Genomic DNA, 24516 nt, shown 5'->3' with positions numbered 1-24516 from the left:
AGCATGGAGCAGGCGGGCCGCAGCAGGAGGCCTGGCGGGCCGGATGTGGCCCGCCAGTTGGACAGCACTGCAGTAGATCATCCCCTACTCCTCCAGTCCCTCCAGTCCATGGGCATTCACGATCTAGCCCTGACCTGGCTTTCATCCCATCTCTCCAACCGCTCCTTCACGACCTCCTTCAATGAGTCCTCGTCCACCACAAACCACCTCTCAGTGGGAGTCCCCCAAGGCTCGGTCTTTGGCCCCCTACTGTTCTCCCTATACACATCCTCCATTATTATTATTATTATTTATTGTATTTATAAAGCGCCAACATATTACGCAGCGCTGGACAATAAATATATACAATGATACAAGGATGACATACATAGGGTTATACACATAGAACAAAGTTATACATACAAATTGTACAAAATACATGATCATGCAATATGGGCTGGTTAGGTAGGCCCAGTAATACAAGTACAGGCTGTCATAGGACAGGAGCACATGATCCTTTAGATTACACTAGGGAGTGGAGTACCCTGCCAGAGGCTTACAACAAAGGGAGGGGTGGAAACACTAGGGGGGGGGGGGCTGTTAAATATTCCTTAGAGAGTTACTGTGTGGTAGGAGGTGGGTAGGCCATCATAAAGAGGTGGGTTTTGAGGGCTTGCTTGAATGTGTTGAAAGAGGGAGCAAGACTGATGGGTGGTGGAAGGGCATTCCAGAGGGTGGGGGCAGCTCTTGAAAAATCCTGCAGGCGGGCATGGGAGTGTGAAATGCGTGGGGTGGTGAGGCAAAGGTCGTTGGAAGAACGGAGGGGGCGACCTGGTGTATACTTGTGAACAAGCTCCGAGATGTAGGTGGGGCAGGTTTTGTGCACAGATTTATACGCCAGGCATAGAATCTTGAAACTTATCCTGAAACGGATAGGGAGCCAGTGCAGGGATTCACAAAGGGGAGATGTGGATGCAGAGCGGTGCGAAGAATGGATGAGTCTTGCAGCCGCGTTCATCACTGATTAAAGGGGGGGCAGTGCGTTTCAGGGGGAGGCCAGAAAGGATGGAATTACAGTAATCAAGGCGGGAGATGATGAGGGCATGGATGAGCAGTTTGGTCATGTCCGGGGTTAAGAAGGGGCGGATCTTGGAGATTTTACAGAGGTGGAAATTGCAGGCTCTGGTGATGTTTTGGATGTGTGGGATGAAGGAGAGGTCAGAGTCCAAGGTGACACCCAGACAGCGGGCCTGGGAGGTAGGGACAATGGTTGTGTTGTCGGTGGAAATCTGGGATGGGTGCAGCAGCATGGGGTGGAAAGATCAGGAGCTCAGTTTTGTCTAGGTTAAGCTTTAGGAACCTAGCTGACATCCAGGAGGAAATTGCTGAGAGACACGAGGAGACCTTGTTTATGGTGGTGGATGAGAGATCGGGGGTATGGAGGTAAATCTGAGTGTCATCTGCATAAAGGTGGTAATTGAAGCCCAGGGAGGAGATAAGCTTGCCAATTGAGGAAGTGTATATGGAGAAAAAAAGGGGGCCTAGAACAGAGCCCTGGGGGACCCCAACTGAGAGGGGGGCAGGGGTTGAGGAGGAGCCATTGAAGGAAGTGATGAAGGAGCGATTGGATAGGTAGGAGGAGATCCAGGCCAAGGCAAGACCATGGATGCCCATGGACTGTAGTGATTGGAGGAGGAGGGAGTGGTCAACAGTGTCAAATGCTGCAGAGAGGTCAAGGAGGAGCAGGATGGAATAACTGCCTTTGGCCCTGGCAAGGGTAAGGTCGTTGACCACCTTGGCGAGGGCTGTTTCAGTTGAGTGTGCAGGTCGGAATCCAGACTGTAGGGCGTCAAGTAGGGTATTGGTGTTCATGTATTGGGTAATGCGCTGGTGGACTACGTGTTCGAGGAGTTTAGAAGCATAGGGAAGGAGGGAGATTGGGCGGTAGTTTGAGGGTAGGGATGGGTCGAGTGAGGGTTTTTTCAGCAGGGGAAGTACAGACCTCGACTACTCCATTGGCAAGGTTATCTGCTCCATGGGTTTTAACTATCATCTGTATGCAGATGACACCCAGATCTACCTCCACACCTCCGACATATCCACCACTACCATGGACAAGGTCTCCTCCTGCCTATTTGCCATCTCCTCCTGGATGTCCACTAGGTTCCTGAAACTAAATCTAGACAAAACGGAATTTATGATCTTCCCACCCGGTCATTCCTGGACTTCCCAGATGTGCCGGTCACTGTTAACCACACTACCATTCGCCCTACCCCTCAAGCCCGCTGTCTGGGTGTCACCCTGGACTCTGCACTCTCCTTCCCTCCCCATATCCAAAGCCTCACAAAGTCCTGCAACTTCCACCTTCGTAACATCTGTAACATTCGCCCTTTCCTGACCTCTGCCACCACCTAACTCCTCATCCATGCCCTCATTATTTTCCGCCTCGACTACTGCAATGCCCTTCTGTCTAGTCTCCCTATGACCCGAATAGCCCTACTGTAGTCCGTCATGAATGCGGCAGCCAGAATTATCCGCTCCACCAGGGTGGCTCCCCTCCATGAATCCCTCCACTGGCTTCCTATCCAGTCCAGAATCAGATTCAAGATATTGTGTCTGACCTACAAATCCGTCCACAAAACCTGTCCAACCTACATTTCTGATCTTACTCAGAGATGCACACCAAGCCGCTCACTCCGCTCCTCCAATGAACTTCGCCTGACCGTCCCCCGCATCACCCAGTCCCATGCACGCCTCCAGGACTTCTCAAGAGCCGCTCCAACACTATGGAATTCCCTACCTCCACCCATTAGGGGAGCCCCCTCCTTCAACACCTTCAAGAAGGCCCTCAAAACTCACCTTTTCACTCTGGCCTACCACCCCTCACAATTGCTCTAAACCCACAGCTGAACTCTGGTCCCCCTACCTCTCGTGTCCCTACCTCTCCCTCTAGATTGTAAGCCTTTGGGCAGGGTCCTCCTTTTGTGTCCTACCTGATCATGCACCTCCATTACTGTGCACCCATGCTATGCATTTGAGTGAACCTAACTTGCCTTATCTCCATGCTCCCATCCAGTGACTGACTAAGCATTACCTTGTACTCATACTGTGCTGTGTGATCTGGTTTTCTTGTATTCCTGTATTGTCATATTGCTGTATGTGACCTCTAAATATTGTCTGTAACCTAAATTAATGTCCAGCGCTGTGTAATATGTTGGCGCTTTATAGATACAATAAATAATAATAATAAGTAAAAAATAATCTATGATATACAGTAGAATCAATAGTTGAAACAAGCTGGTTTAGCTTAGAATGCAAGTTTATGGAGCGGCTAAGATCAACCTCAGGAGGGAGAAGAATGATCACTAGAGCCATCATTCAACATGACTAAAGAAGAATTGCAGCGTTGTGTCAGAAAACAAAATCCAGGAGTCATTATGTCAGGACAGTGGGTGGAGACTAGGCCTGAACGATTTTAGGAAAAAATTGAATTGAGCGATTTCTGTCTGAAATTGCGATTTCGATTCTATTCACGATTTCCTTCAAATCAAGCTTTGTTCCCCCTCTTTGCCTGTTTGTTCCCTCTCTGTCCCCTTGTCTCTCTTCGGGCCCCCTTTGCCTCTTTATGCCTCCTCTGGGTCTCTCTCTTGCCTCCTTTGTGTCTCTGTGCCCGCTGTTTCTCTCTGTGCCTCCTCTGTCCCCCAAGCTGCATCAGTTCTGGACATAGCTTCAAGCATGAGTCCAGCGATAGCAGTCTATCCACTTTGCCTCCTGCAGGCTCTAATGCACGGAATACTTCCTGTATGTCATGTGCCATACAGGAACCCGGAGTTTTGCCAAGCACAAGAGCCGGCAGACGGTGATAGAGGACAGACAGCATTTGACTCGTGCGGAAAGTATGTCCAATGCTGCGGTCCGCACGAGTCAGGACTTTGGGGAAGTTTGAAGCCACTTCTTCAAACTTCCCCATGTGGAAATGACGGGATCGCGATAATTGCCGCTTTGACGATTCCGAAATTGTGATCTTGGTGATCGCGATTTCGATTTAAATTCGATTTATCTTTCAGGCCTAGTGGAGACATGCAAATCAAGCTTTAGGCCTTTGTCAGCCTGGCATGCAGCCTCTGGCATATAGCACATCTGCAAAGTCCCACTCCAAGCACACAATGTTATTCCACAACTGTGTAGGCATTCAGTAGGAGTGTGTGTTCCAGGTGTAGGAGTTTCTTTAATTAGCTATTGTCAAATACATCACTTTTAAAATTACCTAGTGGTCAGAAACCCAGGCTACCATTGCTGAGGCAGCAAGCTGCCTCCCAGCAGCAGCCTCACTCACAAAGCCTGAAACCGAATTTCTCAAAAATGTGCTTCTGGTCAAATTTTGAGGGCCCTTGCCCACTACATGCAATTCCAATTTGCAATTTTGCATCGGTACTGCATGTTGCTTTTTTTGTGCGTTTTTCTACTTGTTTTGATAGCATCTAGGGAAAATCAAAATCACAAATTGGAATTGCAGTGTGCAGAGGGCCTAAGATAGGTTTTCTTTCGCTGATGAGCGTTTTACTCAAAAATGTTAACATTCAAGCGAACAGCTTGCAAGCAGTTGGACCCATGCATGAAGGTTGGCCAGAAAGTGACAGCAATGCAAGATATTTTCTGTGCTGGGAGCAGTCTGCGCATGCGCAGTTGGTTAAGACCTGTAGAGAAAAAAAAGTGCCCCCAAGCAGTACTTACCTCGGGAGGACGAAGCGTGTGGATCCTAAAGAGGCTTACCTCGTCCTCCCGTTCAGCCCCGTTCCTTCGCTGAAGCCCCCGGAAGTACACAGACAACAGCTTGTCAGAACACATGCGCCAACTACTGCTTAGGCTCCGGCAGAGAATGTGCACACTAATGCACAGGCACAAGCCATGTGGGTCTGCGCAGCGGAGTAGACCGATCGCGCTCTGCTATTTCTGCCAGAGCATGAGCGGTAAGTAAGCCACTAGTGTGCCTGCGTGAGGCGCGTCACAGGCTTGTTACGATTCTGAAGAGTTTGGGGGGCCCAGCACAGGAACAGGGCTGAACAAGGGACAAGGGAAGCCTCTTTAGCATTCAGAGTCTTCCCCTCCCTAGATAAGTACCCCCTAGGGACACTTTCATTACAGGTATACTTTAAGTACTTTAACTGCACATGTGCAGAATGCATAATGGAGGAGGTGCCCTGTTGGACTATGCATGCGCAGCTGCTCGCGACTTGACTAGTTGATTATCATTCCAAGGGAGATCTCAGCACAATGGATTGGACCCTAAGGGCACAGAGGAACCTGCAAAACTATAAGGGGCTGGGAGAAGCCCCAGGCAGATATGTAGAAAAAAAAATCCTCTTGCTCAAGTTCCCTTTAAATAAAGGAGGTGATTATGCTGAGACCACGAAGACTAGAAAGAGATTGGCAGCAAGAAGCATGTGAGTAAGTATTAACCTTACCCCTCCCATCTACAAAAGGCTCACTTCCCAAACCTTGTGCTTCCTCAACTACCGGGTCCCGCTTGATGACATCCTTCAGCTACGACGCGGTACTTGCAGCAGTACAGGGTGGGGTGCAGTGTGGAGCAGCAATAGAACAGAGAAGAGGTGAGATCCTAACCTACTTCATACATCGCGAGCCAATCATGATGGCTCCTGATCAGTACTGGGAGATATTAGCTATCAAATGACACCTGCATCTACAGCTTCGATTGAGTGGTGGGGCACCTGGAAAACTGCTGTGACAATCTGCACCAAGTTAAACTAATGTCAGCAAACATGACATGGTGCGGAAGTAATTACAGTTTTCTGCTTTACTGTCGCATTGCAAAATGATGAATGGCATTAATCTTTGTAGAAATCAATACACATGTAATAAAAAAAAAAAAAAAAGATTTGGCTGCGAGTTCTAGATTGCTTATAGGAACAGAGAGTCATTGGTCCATGGATAAATAAAGTACTAGTCCGTTAGCCTTCTGAGGTCTGACTCAACTGCAAATGCAACACACGCATCTAAGGCCTCTTTCACGGGACAGCTAAAGAGGGTGAATTTACGACCTGTCAGCTGCTCCCATGCACAGGATGGAGGCTTGCTAGCGCTTGGCACGAGCAATGCAGAGGCTATCACATCAGAGCACAGCCGCACTCAAATATCATGATGCATTCTCTTTTGCTGTTGGATAACTGCACTGTGTTCCAAGCGCTGGAACATGTGGGGTTTATTTATTTAAGTATTTATACAGCGCTGACATATTATGCAGCGCTGTACAGAGTATATTGTCTCGTCACTAACTGTCCCTCAGAGGGGCTCACAATCTAGTCCCTACCATAGTCATATGTTTGTATCGTGTAGTGCATGTATGGTCTAGGGCCAATTTTTTTTTTGGGGGGGAGGCCATTTAACTTATCTGTATGGGTTTTTTTCAGGGTGTGGGAGGAAACCGGAATGCCCGGAGGAAACCCACGCAGACACGGGGAGAACATACAAACTCCTTGCAGATGTTGACCTGGCTGGGATTCGAATCGGGGACCCAGCGCTTGCAAGGCGAGAGCGCCAACCACTATGCCACCGTGCTGCACCGTGGGTTACAAATGTTACCATTCGGCTGCATTAAATTGCAGCCACAAAGCACTCGGTGGCTGGCAGATTGAAGACTGAACAGCCCAACAAGCATGCAGTTCAGCTTCCAGTGTGAAAGAGGCTGTAGGTACATAATGACTCACCCACACAAATTAACACAAGATCTTATTGCATGTGAACCACCAGGCAAATACACATCAGAGCTTTTGGTGTGATAATGGATGACTCGCTTTAAAAAAAAAATGTATTTAGTGTACTGATTGCACCTGGCTAGAATGTGTTGCCAGTTTGTGATCTAGATGAATGCATTTTTTCCTCTTATTTTTTTGTGTTTTAAAGGAAACCCTATTGTCAGTGCATCAGCTAAGAAAGGAAAATGTAAGGTTTTGTATCATTTGCTAACAGTCTTTAATTGTCTCTGAAGCTAAAATATATGAACTATTGACTTTTTTTTATTTATTTATCCCCCTGCTCTCCGAAGCTTTTCTCTGCCAGGAAAGTGTTTTATGACTGTATCTATCAGTGAGGGTTAAATATTCAGTAATACATTCCTGGAAAATTAGATACTCAAAACATCACCCACATTAGGCAAGTGCAAGTCATGTTTCATATAGCGTGCATAATGATACCAGCCTGGTTTCAAGTTTTAAGTAATGATACATTCCTAAATTCCACCTCCAAAAAGAATAAAATTAACTTTATATAGCAAGGGCCGACTTCCCAAAAAATTGTAGTCATGAGGAGTTCTATAATTGCAGGGTGGGGATACCAAACACTCCCTTTTCTCCATATACAAAAATTCACTATACCATGCAATAAAATAGCTCCATATTCATTATTCAACAGTTTGCAACCCATTTTATATTCTAAGTTGGTGTAAAATTGAAACACGCCTTGTCTAACAGACAGGTCATTGAATTAAGAGACAAATTCACTTGATCTTGCACATTATATCTTGCATGGGAGCTCGTCCTCATGGTGGCTTGTCTGAGGTCGCTGCTGCCTGTTGGTGTAAACCATTGGATTATAGGAAATGGTGGGAATACATATATGATAATGGATTCAAACCACTGTATCTTTGTACTGTAGAATTAGGACAACAATGTTCCAAGAAAGAATCTTACAGTGTCCATATTCTTAACAGTTGCCCCATGAGGTGAGGTACCAGGCTCATACAGTATAACAACAAATACACAATCAACTGACACAAGGAGCAATAATCATCACATACAGGTACCTTTCCTGGTATTCTCCGTTACATCGACTCCAAACTGAATGATGTCACCCGAGAGGATCTCACATGGCGGGCTTTCTTCAGAGCCTCGACTCAACCTCTGGCTATTTATGAAGGTACCATTACTACTCTTAGTGTCTTGAAGGTAGAACTGAAAGAAGAAACAATAAGTTTATCAAACTCAGAAAACTGACCAAACAGACAATGTGTTTTAATACACAATTTTTAATCTAATAACTGGCAGTCTAGCTGCTAACGCAACAAAGATTAAACCCAACAGCCTGTCACATCATTTTTATTTTTATATTAGATTCTAGAACATGTATTCAAAGAACACCACCTACAAGTCAGTTTGTGCTGCCTATCCCCAGAGAGTTCCTGAAAATAGCAGGTTAGTGCAATAGCCTTTAGTTTTACCTTGCAAGTTTTGTAATTGTTTACATAAACACGTTGAGAAGAAATGCTCTCTATTTAGTGTGCTTCCATCATAAGGATGCTGAGCTAGATGTGTTTACCCTTGCTCTTGATTAATGGATGCTGGTCCAGTTGTGGAGTTAAAAAAAAAAAAATATTAGGACTTTTAAATTTTTGCAATGATGCTCCATTTATTTTGTGGAAGATATAATGGAGCAGATGTACAAAATAAACCTGGACACTATACATACACTTAAAAAAAAAAAAAAAAAAAAAAAAATTACTACCAATGAGGTTCGGCTATACAGATACGTTAATTGGCTTCCCCCTAAATTGGGCCTAGACCACGATACATACATTACATATACATGACTATGGTAGGGATTAGATTGTGAGCTCCTCTGAGGGAAAGTTAAGTGACCAGTGACAAAACAATATACTCTGTACAGCGATGAGAAAGTGGTTGGCACTATATAAATACTAAATAATAATAATTTAGATCTGTAGACCTGGGACCCACTAGAAGCTCTTTTCTAAGTGCATGTGATTTGAAAAGTCCTTGCTAATGTAATGTTATGGGCGATTTAAAAAAAAAAAAAAAAAAAAAAAAAAATCACATCCTTTTGAGTCGTCAGGGGGATATGAGGAAAATAAGTGCTACTTACCCGGGGCTTCGTCCTGCCCCAAGCTCCCAGCATGTCCCTCGCTGCAGCTCCGGTGTGAGCAGTTTGCCTGTGAAGCTTTCCGGTCCCCGGCGATGACGTCAGGCGGACCTGGAGGTCGGCCTGTACTGCACACCTGCGCGAGCAGTGCTGTCAATCACCGCCACGTGGACCAGAGCATACTACGCAGAACTACTGCGTGGTATGCTCCGATCCACGTGGAGGTGATTGACAGCGCCGCTCGCGCAGGCACAGTACAGGCCGACCTCCAGGTCGGCCAGACATCACCGAGGACCGGGAGGCAGCGGCGGCGGCGAACGGCTGACGGCAGAGCTGCAGCGAGGGACATGCTGGAAGCTTGGACCTGGACGAAGCCCCAAGTAGCATATCCCCCTGATGACTCCCATAGCATTATTATTACACCCATAGCATTACATTAGCAAGAGCTTTTTAAATCAAAAGCGCTCAGAAAAGGCTTATAAAAGTTCTCCTAGTGGGTTCCAGACCTTTCAACAATATTGCTCATTCAGCAATATTGCCCATTCCTTATGGTGAGAGGGAAACGGAAACAGAAAAAGAAAACTAAGCAGCTGTTCATTCACTTTAATATGTGAACATTTTGTATTAATAACTTTCATACACCCTTGCAATGCAATTCCTTTAAACGTGTCTACACTCCCCCTCAAGATGAAAATATCAGAAAAGAGCAGCATTGCTGCACCCACCTCTAGGTTTACTGAATTTGCACCATGCATTGACATGTATAATTAAATATATGGTGTATGGTGAAGTTTTTAAACAGTATTTTGCTCATACAATCCCTTTAACTATACCAGCATGAGCGTACAGCTTTTGGCTCTGTGCGTACTGAACACATTCCAATCATCCTTTAACACCCGACCCGTTTTGGTTTGACGCACCCGGGAGCGTCGATCCGCAGGGAGACGGCGTTTTCCGTCAGGTTCAATTATAGCTACCGCCGCAGATTGCGTTGCACCGCAGATTCCCAACGACACGCCGCAGGGCATATAACGCGTGCAGGAATCGGCTCCTGCACGCGTTGATAGATGAAAAGAGCCCTAAGCTGATTTTACATCAGACTGTAATGGAATGCAGCCTTAAGAATTAAGCCCTTAAATTGAAAATAAAGGCATGAGACTCAGTTCTCTGTTCCTAATGTCCTATTTACTATCGGTACCAGAGCTGTGGAGTTGGTACAAAAATCATCCAACTCCTTGGTTTATGAAACCACCAACTCCAGGTACCCAAAAAATTGCTCCGACTCCACAGCCCCGATTAGTACTACACATACAATTATTTAATACGTTTATTTTCACGACCACAACAACCAACAAACTGAAAAACTCTTCAAAAAAGCACTAAAAACAAGGTAAAAACAAGGAACACCAAGAGCCCCAACAGTGTAATATGTACTGGTAAATGGTTTCTAGATAGAGTAAATATTAATACTCACAAACCAGGGTTACCAATAGGCAACCACTGTAAAGGCAGGTGGGGAGATTTTCCTGACCCCACTCAGGAATACGAAGTCGCTCTCTGTAGATGAGAAAAAGGGGGTTCAACCCTCCACCCAGGGTGGACTCAATATTGTTCAGAACAGAGGCGCCAAAAGGATAAAAGGAAGCTTAATGAGCTTAAAAAACAAATTCTTGATAAATAGAGGAAGTAGTGGTGGACTTACCTCCTCCAAGTAGACACACAACGACTGTAGTAAAGACAGTCAATATATTTTATTTATGAACTCCAAAGGTTTGATCCCGCCTCATCAGGCAATAACAATGGAGCAATAGCATATGTGGTCAGTAGAAGAGCCAGCACCTCTGTCACACAGAGGTGTCTTTACTACAGTCTTTGTGTGTCTACTTGGAGGAGGCAAGTCCACCACTACCTCCTCTATTTACCAAGAATTTGGTTTTTAAGCTCATTTAGCTTCCTTTTATCCTTTTGGCGCCTATGTTCTCCTGCATAATCTTCAGAAAGCACGGTGGGGTAGTGGTTAGCGCTCTTGCCTTGCAGCGCTGGATTCCTGATTAAAATCACAGTCAGGGCAACATATGCAAGGAGTTTACATGTTCTCCCTGTGTCTGTATGGGTTTCCTCCCACATTCCAAAAACATACAGATAAGTTAATTGGCTCCCCCCTAAATTGGCCCTAGAGTCTAGACTATGATACATGCACTACACAATACATACATAGACATATGACCGTGGTAGGGATTAGATTGTGAACTCCTCCAAGGGACAGTTAGTGACAAGATTATATACTCTGTACAGCGCTGCGGAAGATGTTGGCGCTGTATAAATACTAAATAATAATAGAAAACGTAATGGCAGCCATAACATAACAGGCTGACTTTAAGCCTACAGTCAACATCAAACTGATAAGGTAAAAGGCCTTGAAATATTTAACTAAACTTTACTGCAAATTTACAGGTTCTTCAAAGGCTAACTCCAGTACAGATATAAACATACCATCTGACAGCTCAGTCTACTGTCTAAACATTACCTTTTCTGTGTCAAATATTACTTCTGCAGCAACAAATATCAAGTTAACCACTTGCGAACCTGCTTTCCCTGGTCCCTTAAAGAGGTATTTTAAACCAAGATTGAATTGCATCCCAATCCCTAGCCGATACTCCCTTTCCCACTAAAGAAATCTTTACCTTTTCTAAAATACATACATTATGGTGAAACCCCTATCACAGTGTGATGTCCAGGGATGTGGAGTCGGTACAAAAATCTTCCAACTCCAACTCCTCGGTTTACGAAACCACGACTCCGACTCCGGGTGCCCAAAATGGCCCAGACTCCTCGACTCCGACTCCTTAGTCTAATACTTAACAGCGCTGTGGATTTTGTACAAAAATCATCAGACTCCGACTCCTCAGTTTATGAAACCACGACTCCGACTTCAACTCCGGGTGCCCAAAATGGCCCCGACTCCGACTCCAACTCCGAATCCACAGCCCTGGTGATGTCAGGCAGTTCTTTGTCTTTGAACCTCGTTGCATTGTGGGAATTAAAGGCTGTTTCCAACTACCAAGCAAGCAGTATCTCCCTCTGTGCATAGAACACTCAGTAAACAAACATTCTGAAAAGATCACCTGTCAGGACTAAAGACATCACTACCTGTGAAAATTTTCAGAATGCATATCAGGGTGAGGAAAGATTTTACAATGGGTAAACAATGACTAAATTTATAAATATTGTAATATACACAGTTTTATGATGATTATTCCACTGTACACAGAGTCTGGATGGCACAGCTTCAACCAGGGCATTTTCCAGCACCTGATCCAGCTACTACTGTACATTAACTTGCGAACAATGCAGGAAACAGCTCTATTTTGGATGGATGCAAAACATATGCACTCCAGATTGTCAATTTACCTAAACTATTTATAGAAATGGCAGGCTTAATTAGGCCATTTACGCTCAGATGGCCAACTCGAGATGTACATTTTAACATAAAGGTCAGCCAGTGAAACTGAAATCAGCACTCTGTTTACAGAGACACTAAAAAAAAAACTCAACATTTTAAGCCATGTATTTAATCAACACCTTGACATTACAAATCCTACTTTTAAACTATGGGTTTTCCCCACGCTCTTCTAAATTTTCCCAATTTGGCAGTTATGCATATTTTTTTATTACTTTATCATTTTTAAGTAAACCCCATCTTTATAAACCAAATTGCTGCCCTGTTAGTCAATTGCAAAAGGGAACCAGAAGTGAGATGTATATAGAGGCTGCAATATTTATTTCCAATACCAGTTGCCTGGCAATCCTGCTGATTCTGTGCCTGTTTTATCCATAGACCCTGAACAAGCATGCAGATCATGTGTTTCTAAATGAAGTTTAGCAGCATGCTTGTTTCAGGTGTTTAATCCCGACACTACTTATGCCTGAAAGATCAACAGGACAGCCAGGCAACTGGTATTGTTTAAAAGGGAAATAAATATGGCAGCCTCCATAAACTTCTCACTTCAGGTTCCCTGTAACTACTTCAGGACAACAGCAATTTTCACATATCAGCGCTGCTCCCATTCATTCGACCAATAAATTTATCACTGCACCTAAGTGATCTATATATGGTTTTTTTTCAGGACAAATTGGGCTTTTAGTGTGTGAATTTTGTTTAGTAATTCCCTTATTTTCTATGCATTTGAAAGGGAAAATTAGGGGGGAAAAAACGCTCTATTTCTCCATTTACATCCATTATAGCTTCGCAATAAACAGTGCCAACTATACGTTAAATCCACAAATTGTATTTGCTTATCCATCCTGGTTATTACAACTTTTAGATTATGTTTCTAGTACAATGTATGGTGACAATATTGTACTTGGAAATAAAAGGTGTCTTTTTCTGTTTTTCATTGTACACCATCGATGATTACAAGACCTTATTTGCAAAAGTAATAGTAATATATACCCTCATAGCATATATATTTAAAAAGCCAAGTTCCTAAGGTAACAATATGTTTTTTCTTTCATATTCTGTAACTTTGTTTTCATTTTGCAAGTCTTATTTTGGTACAGAATACACAAAAATGTAATTGCTTTTGAATCAGTCTGTGACTAAAAACAATACACAAGACATGGTGCCTAATAGACATCATTACTCAAGTATTTTTAGGAATTTAACTTTGGCAGGGAGCACATACTTTTAAAGTCAGATATACCTATCTGATTGTGTGTGTGTATATGTATACACAAATCCATTCCCGTTCGTTGATCTAAGCCCCGCAATGATCCGCTGCTCTCCGATGAGCAGCGCGATCATTGTGAAAAAAAAAAAACACTCACAGCCTCCTTGTACTTCCTGCTCGCAGGTGGCAATAAACAAAAAGTTACTGTTGCCATCTTGTGGCCAAATAGTAAAACTACACCCTAAGCATTTTTTACATAGAAATAAATTAGTGTTACACAAAAAATTAACTCATTACCTCCCACACTCCCCATTTTTTTTTTTTTTGTAAATAAAAAAAAAAAAAAAATGTACAATTAAAAAAAATACATAAATAGTTACCTTAGGGACTGAACTTTTTAAATATTTATGTCAAGAGGGTATAACACTGTTACTTTATAAACTACGGGCTTGTAATTAGGAATGGACGCAAAACTGAAAAAAATACACCTCTATTTCCAAATAAAATATTGTCGCCAAACATTGTGATAGGGACATAACTTAAACGGTTTTATAACCGGGACAAAAGGGCAAATACATTTCATGGTTTTTAATTACAGTAGCATGCATTATTTAAAAACTATAATGGCCGAAAACTGAAAAATTATTAATTTTTTTCCCACATTTTTCCTATTTTCCCATTAAAACACATTTAGAATAAAATAATTCTTGGCATAATGTCCCACCAAAAGAAAGCCTAATTGGTGGCGGAAAAAACAAGATATAGTTCATTTCATTGCGATAAGTAATAATAATGTTATAGACTGATAAATGGAAGGAGCGCTGAAAGGTGAAAATTGCTCTGGTGCTCAAGGGGTAAAACCCCTCAGTGGTGAAGTGGTTAAAATTCCTAAACGTTGGCAGCTAAGAGATGCATTTTATGTTACATACTTTAAATCAACAAGATTGTAATATGCAAATTAGAGGAGTCGAGGAGTCGGAGGCATAGTAATCTGAGGAGTCTGAGGATTTTTGTACCGACTCCACAGCCCTGCAATTCCACATGAAGGGAAAAAGGGTGCGATACTGGTAAGTGTGCCCCTCAGCCTCATCTACTCAATCCATTAATTTACCTTGCTTTGTATTGGTGTATAGTGGCTCCCTTGAAACAATGGGCCCTTTTAACATTTTTCCTTGTTAATGGTCAGTGGCAACAATGGCAATTTTTTTAATGCTTCTAGTGTTAATGTACCTGTGGTTCCAGCATGGGGGAAAGGGGGATAACAAATTGATGAGTAAGCAAAGTTTCATCCACATGCATTAGTCTTAAAACACATGTAGGTCAGGGCTAGGCCAGTTTTATTTTATTTATATGGAGCCTCCCCTCCTAAAAGCACAGCTTCACCTTAGTCACTTCGTACAGCTCCTGACAGAGCAGTAACTAAAATCAGCACAGCCCTATTAACAAGGCAATATTGTCCCGCAAAAAGTGAAAAATTGTTATAAGGCGTCACTGACTCAAATAAGCAGACATACGTGCAACACCCAGGGAACACTGCAGTTAATTTCAATATACTGTATATAATAAGCAGAGCGTTAACTGCTAAACATACATGATTATATACTAGTCAGAAAAAAACCCATTAAAACCACCTCCCTAATTTTATGTAAGACCTACTGTCACAAATTCACCTGCACAATCTGTAAAATCGCACAAAATCAAGCACACACACTTGATTAGGAGTGTCACTTCAACTTTGTAGTCTGTTTTTAAAAAACAAGTGTTTCTGCCAGCCCCAAGCCTCTTCTCCATAAGAAATGGTCTTTTGTTATTCTTCCTTATGGAGGGCAATCAGGGCTGTGGAGTCGGTCCAAAAATCCACCGACTCCGACTCCTCAGTTTAGGATTCCACCGACTCCGACTCCTCGACTCCAACTCCTCTAATTTGCATATTACAACTTTGTTGATTAAAAGTATGTAACATGAAATTCTTCTCTTAACTGCCAACGCTTAGGAATTTTACAAGACAACTGAAGTGAGAAGGATATGTAGACTACTATATTTATTCCCTTTAGACTAAAACTAGTCCTTGGTAAGAGTACTTGTAAAAGGTACAAACCGGAACAAAGAACATCTATCAGGCCCTAGGCAATGTAAGTGTGGGTACATGTAAGACTGATGTGCAGGTACTCTGCAGGGGAATGAGGAGATTGTAAACAGACAACACCTCTGTGTTCAATGTGCACAGCATTCTCAGTGGATTCCCTGCAGCTCTGTGGGGAGTGCATATGTAGAGTATAGTACTACTGTGTAACAAAGTAAACCTGAGACAGATGAAATTAAAGTTTTATACATACCTGGGGCTTCCTCCAGCCGCCTTCAGGATAATCAGTCCCTCATTGTCCTCCTCCACCACCTGGTTCTTCTGCTATGAGTCCAGGTATTTGAGCCAGTCGGGCATAGTGCGCATGCACACACTCCGCCGCCAGGAGCATACTACACCTGTGCAGCACTATTGCGCAGGTGCAGAATGTTCCTGGCTGTGGGAGCGGCATGCGGCCGGACAGCGCTGACTGGCTGAATTACCAGGACTCATAGCAGAAGATCCGGGTGGTGGAGGACAGCGAGGGACTGATTAGCCTGAAGGGGGCTGGAGGAAGCCCCAGGTATGTATAAAACTTTACTTTTCATCCGTCTCAGTTACCCTTTAATTTGTAGTCACCAAACCAAATTTTAACAACATATCAAATTATTTGTTTTCATCAGCAAAGGGAGTGCATACATTTGCATAAATCAGCATCAATGCAGAATTATTTCCATCTCGTTGACCATCTCTATTAGTGACACAGCTACACATCAGGCTTTATACTTACAGCATAGATGTTATTTAGTATATATGAGAGTTTCCTGTGTACACATCATATATACAGTCACAATCAGATGTGTATATCTGACCTTAAAAATACGAGGACTGCTTTATTGAAGCAGCACAAGTAACTAATTTTGGTTTATTTCATTTTTGTGGACTAAGCACAGCTATTACTGTATATATACATTATTTTTAATGACTATTATCTGAGAAATAGGACATTTTATCATATTCTCTATTTTAATTACAGTTACAAATTCATTAGGAGTCGGAGCATTTTTTCTCCGACTCCAGGCACCCAAAATTGCCCGACTCCACGACTCCGACTCCACAGCCCTGAGGGCAATAAACCCAAAGCTGAACCACCTCATATAATTTAGGTCTACCTTAAATGATATTGATAAGGAGAGTTCAGGGGTTAGAAACCAGATCGGTCGAACATTTCTGGCTGTCCAAAACCACATTCCTCCACATTGCCGGGGGGGGGGGGGGGGGGGGGGAGTAGATAGCTGGTACCCAGCCTGAGATACCAATTCCCTAGCACATTTGGTACCTATAGTTTCAGCGCATGATAGAGTCTAAAATTTTGTTTTTATATCATATGTCAGATATCCACAGAGTTATTTGGAAAAGAAGCAGGCGGTTTACTTCCGGCAAACAGAAGGAGCGATCAGTGTGGCAGGGTAGAAGAGGGGAAGGATAAAGGTGCTGCTCTTGGTATCCACCTCGGTGGCAAAAATATCTGTGTTTGAGACAAGAAGAGACAGAGCGCACTCAGGGGAACAGTACAGCAGTAGATTGGGTGAATTCAGAATAATCTCACCTCTAGAAGTTGCTGGCGAGCCTGTACAGGAGTAGCCAGCGTGTAGGCTTTTATCCCTCTAGCCAGGGATCAGGCACAAAGGCAGCTGGATTCCTCCTTCACTCGGATGGTTGTTGGCAGGCAGCGAGCGGCTCTGAAGTTGTACACCCTGTCTGTGTGCGAGTCCGCTATATGCGGTTGCACAAACAGATTGTGGTGGATTTCAAAGCATCAGCTCCAGGATTGAGGGATCTAAAAGCAAAGCTCCACGCTGCTCCATGAATCTTGCACAGGCAGTTCACGGGCAGTTGGAGTGGTAGTCTGATTGTGATGCAGCAATGCGTGTAGGAAAGAAGAAACGGCGGCTGCCGTATAGTGTTAAGATTTATTAAAATATATTGCAACGCGTTTCAGGAGACCAAGTCCTCCTTTCATCAGGCAAAGAGTTACAATGATGTTTGCAAGACAGTCTTGCAAACATCATTGTAACTCTTTGCCAAACTCTCAGCCTAAGGTCAGAATGCTAGGGTTGGGGGGGGGGGGGGGGGGGGGGAGTCATCTCGTTACCATCTCCACCCTCCAGCAGAGAGTTATGACTGCTGGACACAGGCAGTCATGAAGAAGGCTTCCTTTGCCAGTATCCATATTCCACCAAGGATCCAGGCTTTCCATCATTGGACTATTACCCACAGAACTTTATATGTTCTGTTTGGGCTTAAAGCTAATGGGAACCCTTATTTAAATAAAAAAGTCAGATACTCACCTAAGGAGAGGGAAGGCTCGGTCCTAATGAGCCTTCCCTCTCCTCTCCTGGTGCCCCCGATGCTGCGCTGGCTCCTCCGTTCACATCCCCCGCCGAGGGGACTTCGGAAGTCTTTGGGAGCCGAGTCCTCCCAAAGACAGGCGGCTCAACACTGCGTATGCGCGAGTGCGTGATAGAGGGCGTGCGCAATGTAGAGCGGCCCGTCTTCGGCCGGGAGACAGCAGTATTTGATCGAAACGGTCGAATACTGCTACGGGGGAGCCAGGACAACAGCGGGGACCGGGAGAGGAGAGGGGATGCTCTATGGCAGTGTTTCTCAACATTTTATAAGTGTGTACCCCTTTTAAAACCCTGTACTCATCGAGTACCCCCTAGCATAGTAAACATGATCATAAGTACCCCTTGACAAATATATATTTAATCGTAGTACATGATAATTGGTTCTAAACAATGTGCAAGCATTTATTATTGCTTTTAATTAGCTAAAATACTAATTTGGTGTTATTTAAATAAGAATTATAATTTTCTATATCTCTAAATTTGTTATTCTTGGTTAAGTATATCAAGCCCGAGTACCCCCTGGACCCATCAGAAGTACCCCCTGGGGTACGCGTACCGCATGTTGAGAACCTAGGCTCTATGGGACCCCAAAGCCTCCCTCTCCTTAGGTGAGTATCTGACTTTTTTTTTTTTTTTAATACGGGTTCCCATTCACTATAACATTTCAAAGGACAAGGTAATTCTACGTACTGCCTCTGACATTATCCAGTGATTTTCACTTTTAAAGAGACTCTGAAGCCTCCTTAAAATCATTTCTTTATTTTAAAAAGCTCTTAAAGAGGAACTGCAGCCTAAACAAACACTGTCATTAAGTTACATTAGTTATGTTAATTAAAATAGATAGGTAATATAATCTCTTACCCACCCTGTTTTAAAAGAACAGGCAAATGTTTGATTTCATGAGGGCAGCCATCTTTTTGGTTGAAAGGAGGTGACAGGGAGCATGAGACACCGTTCCAACTGTCCTGTGTGCTGATCACCCCTCCCAGTTGCTAGGCAATGTGAGCAACAACATATGAAATCCCATCATGCTTTGTACAGCATCAGGGAAAAAAGCCCAGGCAGTTTTCTTTGATGGGTGTAGCTTAGCTAAAAATGCAGCTTTGGTAAGAAAAACTAAGTTCTGATGCTGTGAAACTGTTAAAGAAGCACCAAGCCTTTTCAGTTCTGCTGAGTAGATTTTTAGTCCGGAGGTTCACTTTAACCTCCTTAGCGGTAACCCCGTGCTGGACATGGGGTAAGCCGCCGGAGGGTGCCGCTCAGGCCCTACTGGGCCGATTTACATAATTTTTTTTTCAAACACGCAGCTAGCACTTTGCTAGCTGCGCGTTTGGTCTGATCGCCGCCGCCCACCGCCAATGCGCAGCTGCCCGCCGCGATACAGGCCCCCCTGCATACCCCTTGCGCAGCCTGGCCAATCGTCGCCAGGCTGCGCTATGGGGTGGATCGGGATTCCCTGTGACGTCACGACGTCGGCGACGTCGATGACGTCACTCCGATCATCGCCATGGCGACGTGGGAAGCCCTCAAGGAAATCCCGTTCAGAACGGGATTTCCTTATGGGCAAGCGGCGCCGGCAGCGATCGGACGCTACGGGGGGACGCCGCAGGGAGGGGGGAAGCATGTAGCTAGCGCTAGGCTAGCTACATGCTGAAAAAAAGAAGAAAAAAAAAAAGGGAAAAAACCCTCCCGCGGCTGCGCAGCCGCACTTCTCATACCGCCAGGGAGGTTAAGCAATGCATGTTTGCCCAACCTAAAACGCTGCTTCCCTTGCGCTGAAAACTAAATTAATCACCCCAAACTCGCTGGGCGGATGCTGGGCCCCTTTCGTGAGAGGCAGAGCTTTTGGCTGTAGCTCTGCCTCTACACGTGTCCATCTGCGGCAAATCTCCACCTCTCCCCGCCCCTCTCAGTCTTCTTTCAACGAGAGGGGCAGAGAGAGGCAGATATACGCGCATGGAGGCCGAGCTGCAGCTGAAAATTCTGCCTCCTTAGGGAAGCAAAATCCACGGCCAAGAAAGTTGTGGATTTTTCCACAGGTGATTCATTTAGTTTTCCACAGTGGGATGCGGCGTTTTAGGTTGGGCAAACATGTTTAAGAGGTTTTTAAACTAAAAACATGATTTTAAGGAGCTTCAGAGTCTCTTTAACCTCCCTGGCCGTAAGCCCGAGCTGAGCTCGGGCTATGCCGCGCAGGAGGATTTCTCCGGCCCTGGTGGGGCGATTTGGCCCATTCAAAGTGCTGTGCGCGCAGCCAGCACTTTGCTAGCCGCGCGCACAGCTTGATCGCCGCCGCTCTGCGGCGATCGCCCGCACGCAGCGGCGAAAGAGGGCCCCCCCGCCCGAGCCCTGCGCTGCCCAGACCAATGAGTTCCGGGCAGCGCTATAGGCTGGATCGGGTGCGCCTGACGTCAGGACGTTGGCTGACGTCCATGACGTCATTCCGATCGTCGCCATGGCGGCAGGAGAAGCCAAACAGAGGAACGCGTTATATACGCGCTCCCCTGTTTGCTATTAGTGCCGGCGACGATCGCACTAGAGGGACACATGCGCCCTCTAGTGGTGTTTCATGTAGCTACCACTCTGGTAGCTTTATATGAAACAAAAAAATAAAAAAATAAAAGATTTTTCCCGATTTGAAAAAAAAAAATAACCGCCAGGGAGGTTTATTAAATCAATTTGTTCCATTTCTGTAGTCAGTTTTATGCATTATTTTCCTATAAAATAAATGATTAAAAAATGGTTTATCTGATGATATGCTTATTGCTGTTACCCAACCCCTGACCTCTATCCTTAATCTACTAGCCCTTTTGAAAGGGTTCTCACACATCTCAGGCCTTACTATCAATACTCAAACATCTCTGGCAATGAACATAAACTTAAACCCCATCCTTAAAGAAGAAATTTCTTCAATTTTAGACTTCCAATGGGCCAACTCCATACCTTACCTAGGTATTACCTTAACCCCTAAGACGGACACACTATTTGAACATAACTATCCTCCTCTCCTCAAGAAAATCACTAAGCTAATGACAAACTGGTCTCATCTGCCACTGTCTATGTTTGGTAGAATAAATACTATCAAAATGTCTATCTTACCAAAGATTTTATATCTATTTCGGACACTACCCATTGGTGTCCCGCCTCACTTTTAACGACTACTTCAAAACAGGATACTAGCCTTTATATGGGCCAGTAAAAGATCCAGAATTAACAAATCTACTTTGCTAGCCCACAGGCTAGATGGAGGCCTAGGAGTCCCTGACCTCCTCCTATATTATAGAGCAGCAGTGGCAGCTCGCCTCCTGTCTCTTTACAAGATACAGGACGCCCCACTTTGGACCTTCCTAGATATGCCCGATAGCCATCCTCTTAAACGCCACACTCTCCTCTGGATCCCAAAACATCTCAGGCCAAAGCAGTTAAGTCCTTTTCTCTCCTCAGATTTGGCCATCTGGGACTCGTTCAGATACTCAGGAGAACTGCAATCTTCACACCTCCCCCTATGCCCAATTATACATAATCCCCTTTTCCCACCGGGATACGATAACCCTGACTCCTTCAAATGGTGGTCGGACCACCAATTCCTTCTAGTCAAGGATTTCCTTACAGGTAGAGGCCCCCTCTCTTGGGCAGATATTAAAGATAAGCATGACCCCCTCCCCCCCTCGCCACAGGAACACTTCAGGTTCCTACAGATAAAACATTGGATCTCTGCCCTCACGCGAGACAAGGAGTTTCCACTGCTAACCTCATTTTTAGAGAATGTGTGCCTTGGAAATCCATCCGGTCCCGGTTCCATATCTGGAATTTACTCTAGACTCTCCCGATTAGAATCTGCCAGATTACATCCTTATATTTCAGGCTGGGAAAGGGAAATAGGGCAGCATAAGGAAAGTGAGGACTGGTCTGACTGTTGGTCTCGCATAGCCAGTTGCTCCACGAATGTATACGCTATAGAATCTGCATATAAAGTACTAACTAGGTGGTACCTTGTCCCTTCAAGGCTGCACAAACTCTCGTCAGCTATCGACTCGAAATGTTTCAGAGGCTGTGGAAGGGAGGGCACAATAAATCATATTTGGTGGCAATGCCCGCGTCTTACCCGTTTTTGGAGTAGGATATTTGGCCTCATACAGTCTCTTTTTCACACCACCATACGAAAAGACCTGTGGCTAGCCTTCTTCCATGGCAAGATTGATGGCCTCACGATTAACCAAAATAAACTTGCCTCCTTCCTTTTCCTATCTGCTAAAATGACAGCAGCACAGAACTGGATGAAAAACGCCCTCAAATTTTTCAGAGGTCAAAGCACGCATGTCAGAATTCATGGTTAAAGAGAATCTGTATGGTTAAAATCGCACAAAAGTAAACATACCAGTGCGTTAGGGGACATCTATTACCCTCTGTCACAATTTCACCGCTTCCCGCCGCATTAAAAGTAGTCAAAAACTGTTTTCAAAAGTTTGTTTATAAACAAACAAAATGGCCACCAAAACAGGAAGTAGGTTGATGTACAGCATGTCCACACATAGAAAATACATCCATACACAAGCAGGCTGTATACAGCCTTACTTCTGAATCTCAAGAGATCACTTGTGTGTGTTTACCTTCTGTCCCCAGCTTCTCTCATGCACTGAACATTACAGGCTTCCTGCAGACAGCTCTGCCTATGTCGTTAATTCCTTAGTATGTGACAGACCAGCTCCTTTCACAGCCTCAAGAGGAGGATTTTTATCCAGCTCTCTTCTATCACTGATAAGATAGCAGAGAAGCTGCTGGCTTATGTAAATAAAACACACACTGGAGTGTGCATAGAGGAACAGTTCAACACTGAACAACTTGGCAGCCTTCCAGACACAGGCCGACAAGTCTGACAGGGGAAAGATACATTGATTTATCACAGAGATGGTTATAGCAGAAAGAGCTGCAGCAAGCCAGATCACATTAGAATAGGTTTAGGAACTTGTAGGATGGTAGAAAAAACGTTGTAATTTTTGTTACAGAGTCACTAACCAAAAACTAACAAGTGTTCTACGTAACACACATAAATTCCTTCGTATATGGCAACCCTGGATCGATCTCGAGTACCCAGATATAGACGCCAACCTGTTCACAACATATTAGGCTCCACTGGACTCCCTTGGACTCTGCCCTTCTCCCTCTCTTCCTTTTCTTCCTCTTCTTTCTCGGCACCTTTTTTCTTCTCTTCTCCTTGGTCAGGAGATGGGAAACAGAGGGCGAATAGGCAGTTTAGCCCTTCTCTCCCTCTTTTCTAGCCCTGTCTGTGAAGACTGGCCCCCAGTTCTGGTCACTGTGGGGCTTCTAAGGACCGTATTTTATGTTCTACCGTATATACTCGCAAGCAAGCCGAATTTTTGACCCCCAAAAAGGGGGTCAAAAGTTGGGGGGGTCGGCTTGCTTGCGAGTCATGTGATAAAGCCTCCCTCCCCACTCCCCCCGCTGCTATTACCTTAGCTCGGCGCCGCTTCTATTCCCGTCCTGCTCGTATACGGTAATCCATTCCACAGCAGCGCGCCCCATGGCGGCTGCTGTGATGACGGAGGAAACCATAGAGAGCGGTTCCCATAGTAACGGCGATACACATCGCCGTTACAGGAAGCCGCTCTCTATGGTTTCCTCCGTCATCACAGCAGCCGCCATGGGGCGCGTTGCTGTGGAATGGATTACCGTATACGAGCAGGACAGGGGAATAGAAGCGGCGCCGAGCTAAGGTAATAGCAGCGGCCGGGCTATTACCTTAGCTATGCTGGGGCACTATACTAGCTATGCTGGGGCACTACCTACCCATACTGGGCACTATACTAGCTATATTGGGCACTATGCTAGCCATACTGGGGCACTACCTACCCATAGTGGGGCACTATACTAGCTATGCTGGGGAACTACACTAGCTATGCTGGGGAACTACACTAGCTATGCTGGGGCACTACACTAGCTATGCTGGGGCACTACACTAGCTATGCTGGGGCACTACACTAGCTATGCTGGGGCACTACACTAGCTATGCTGGGGCACTACACTAGCTATGCTGGGGCACTACACTAGCTATGCTGGGGCACTACACTAGCTATGCTGGGGCACTACACTAGCTATGCTGGGGCACTACACTAGCTATGCTGGGGCACTACACTAGCTATGCTGGGGCACTACACTAGCTATGCTGGGGCACTACACTAGCTATGCTGGGGCACTACACTAGCTATGCTGGGGCACTACACTAGCTATGCTGGGGCACTACACTAGCTATGCTGGGGCACTACACTAGCTATGCTGGGGCACTACACTAGCTATGCTGGGGCACTACACTAGCTATGCTGGGGCACTACACTAGCTATGCTGGGGCACTACACTAGCTATGCTGGGGCACTACACTAGCTATGCTGGGGCACTACACTAGCTATGCTGGGGCACTACACTAGCTATGCTGGGGCACTACACTAGCTATGCTGGGGCACTACACTAGCTATGCTGGGGC

At 44.8% G+C, this 24516-nt stretch overlaps 1 protein-coding gene across 3 annotated transcripts in view; it reads right to left on the bottom strand.

Annotated features, from left to right (window-relative positions):
* Window positions 1–24516, bottom strand: part of SLMAP (sarcolemma associated protein) — a 238908-nt gene that overhangs the window by 143542 nt on the left and 70850 nt on the right. For all 3 annotated transcript variants that reach the window (XM_068253726.1, XM_068253727.1, XM_068253728.1), the window contains exon 2: window positions 7792–7949. In XM_068253726.1, coding sequence (XP_068109827.1) covers window positions 7792–7949 — 158 coding nt within the window. The remainder of the gene's footprint in view (window positions 1–7791; window positions 7950–24516) is intronic.

The sequence above is a fragment of the Hyperolius riggenbachi genome, chromosome 9 (genome assembly GCF_040937935.1).
Source record: "Hyperolius riggenbachi isolate aHypRig1 chromosome 9, aHypRig1.pri, whole genome shotgun sequence".
Lineage (NCBI taxonomy): Eukaryota > Metazoa > Chordata > Amphibia > Anura > Hyperoliidae > Hyperolius > Hyperolius riggenbachi.
This window is presented reverse-complemented; position numbering and strand designations above follow the sequence as displayed.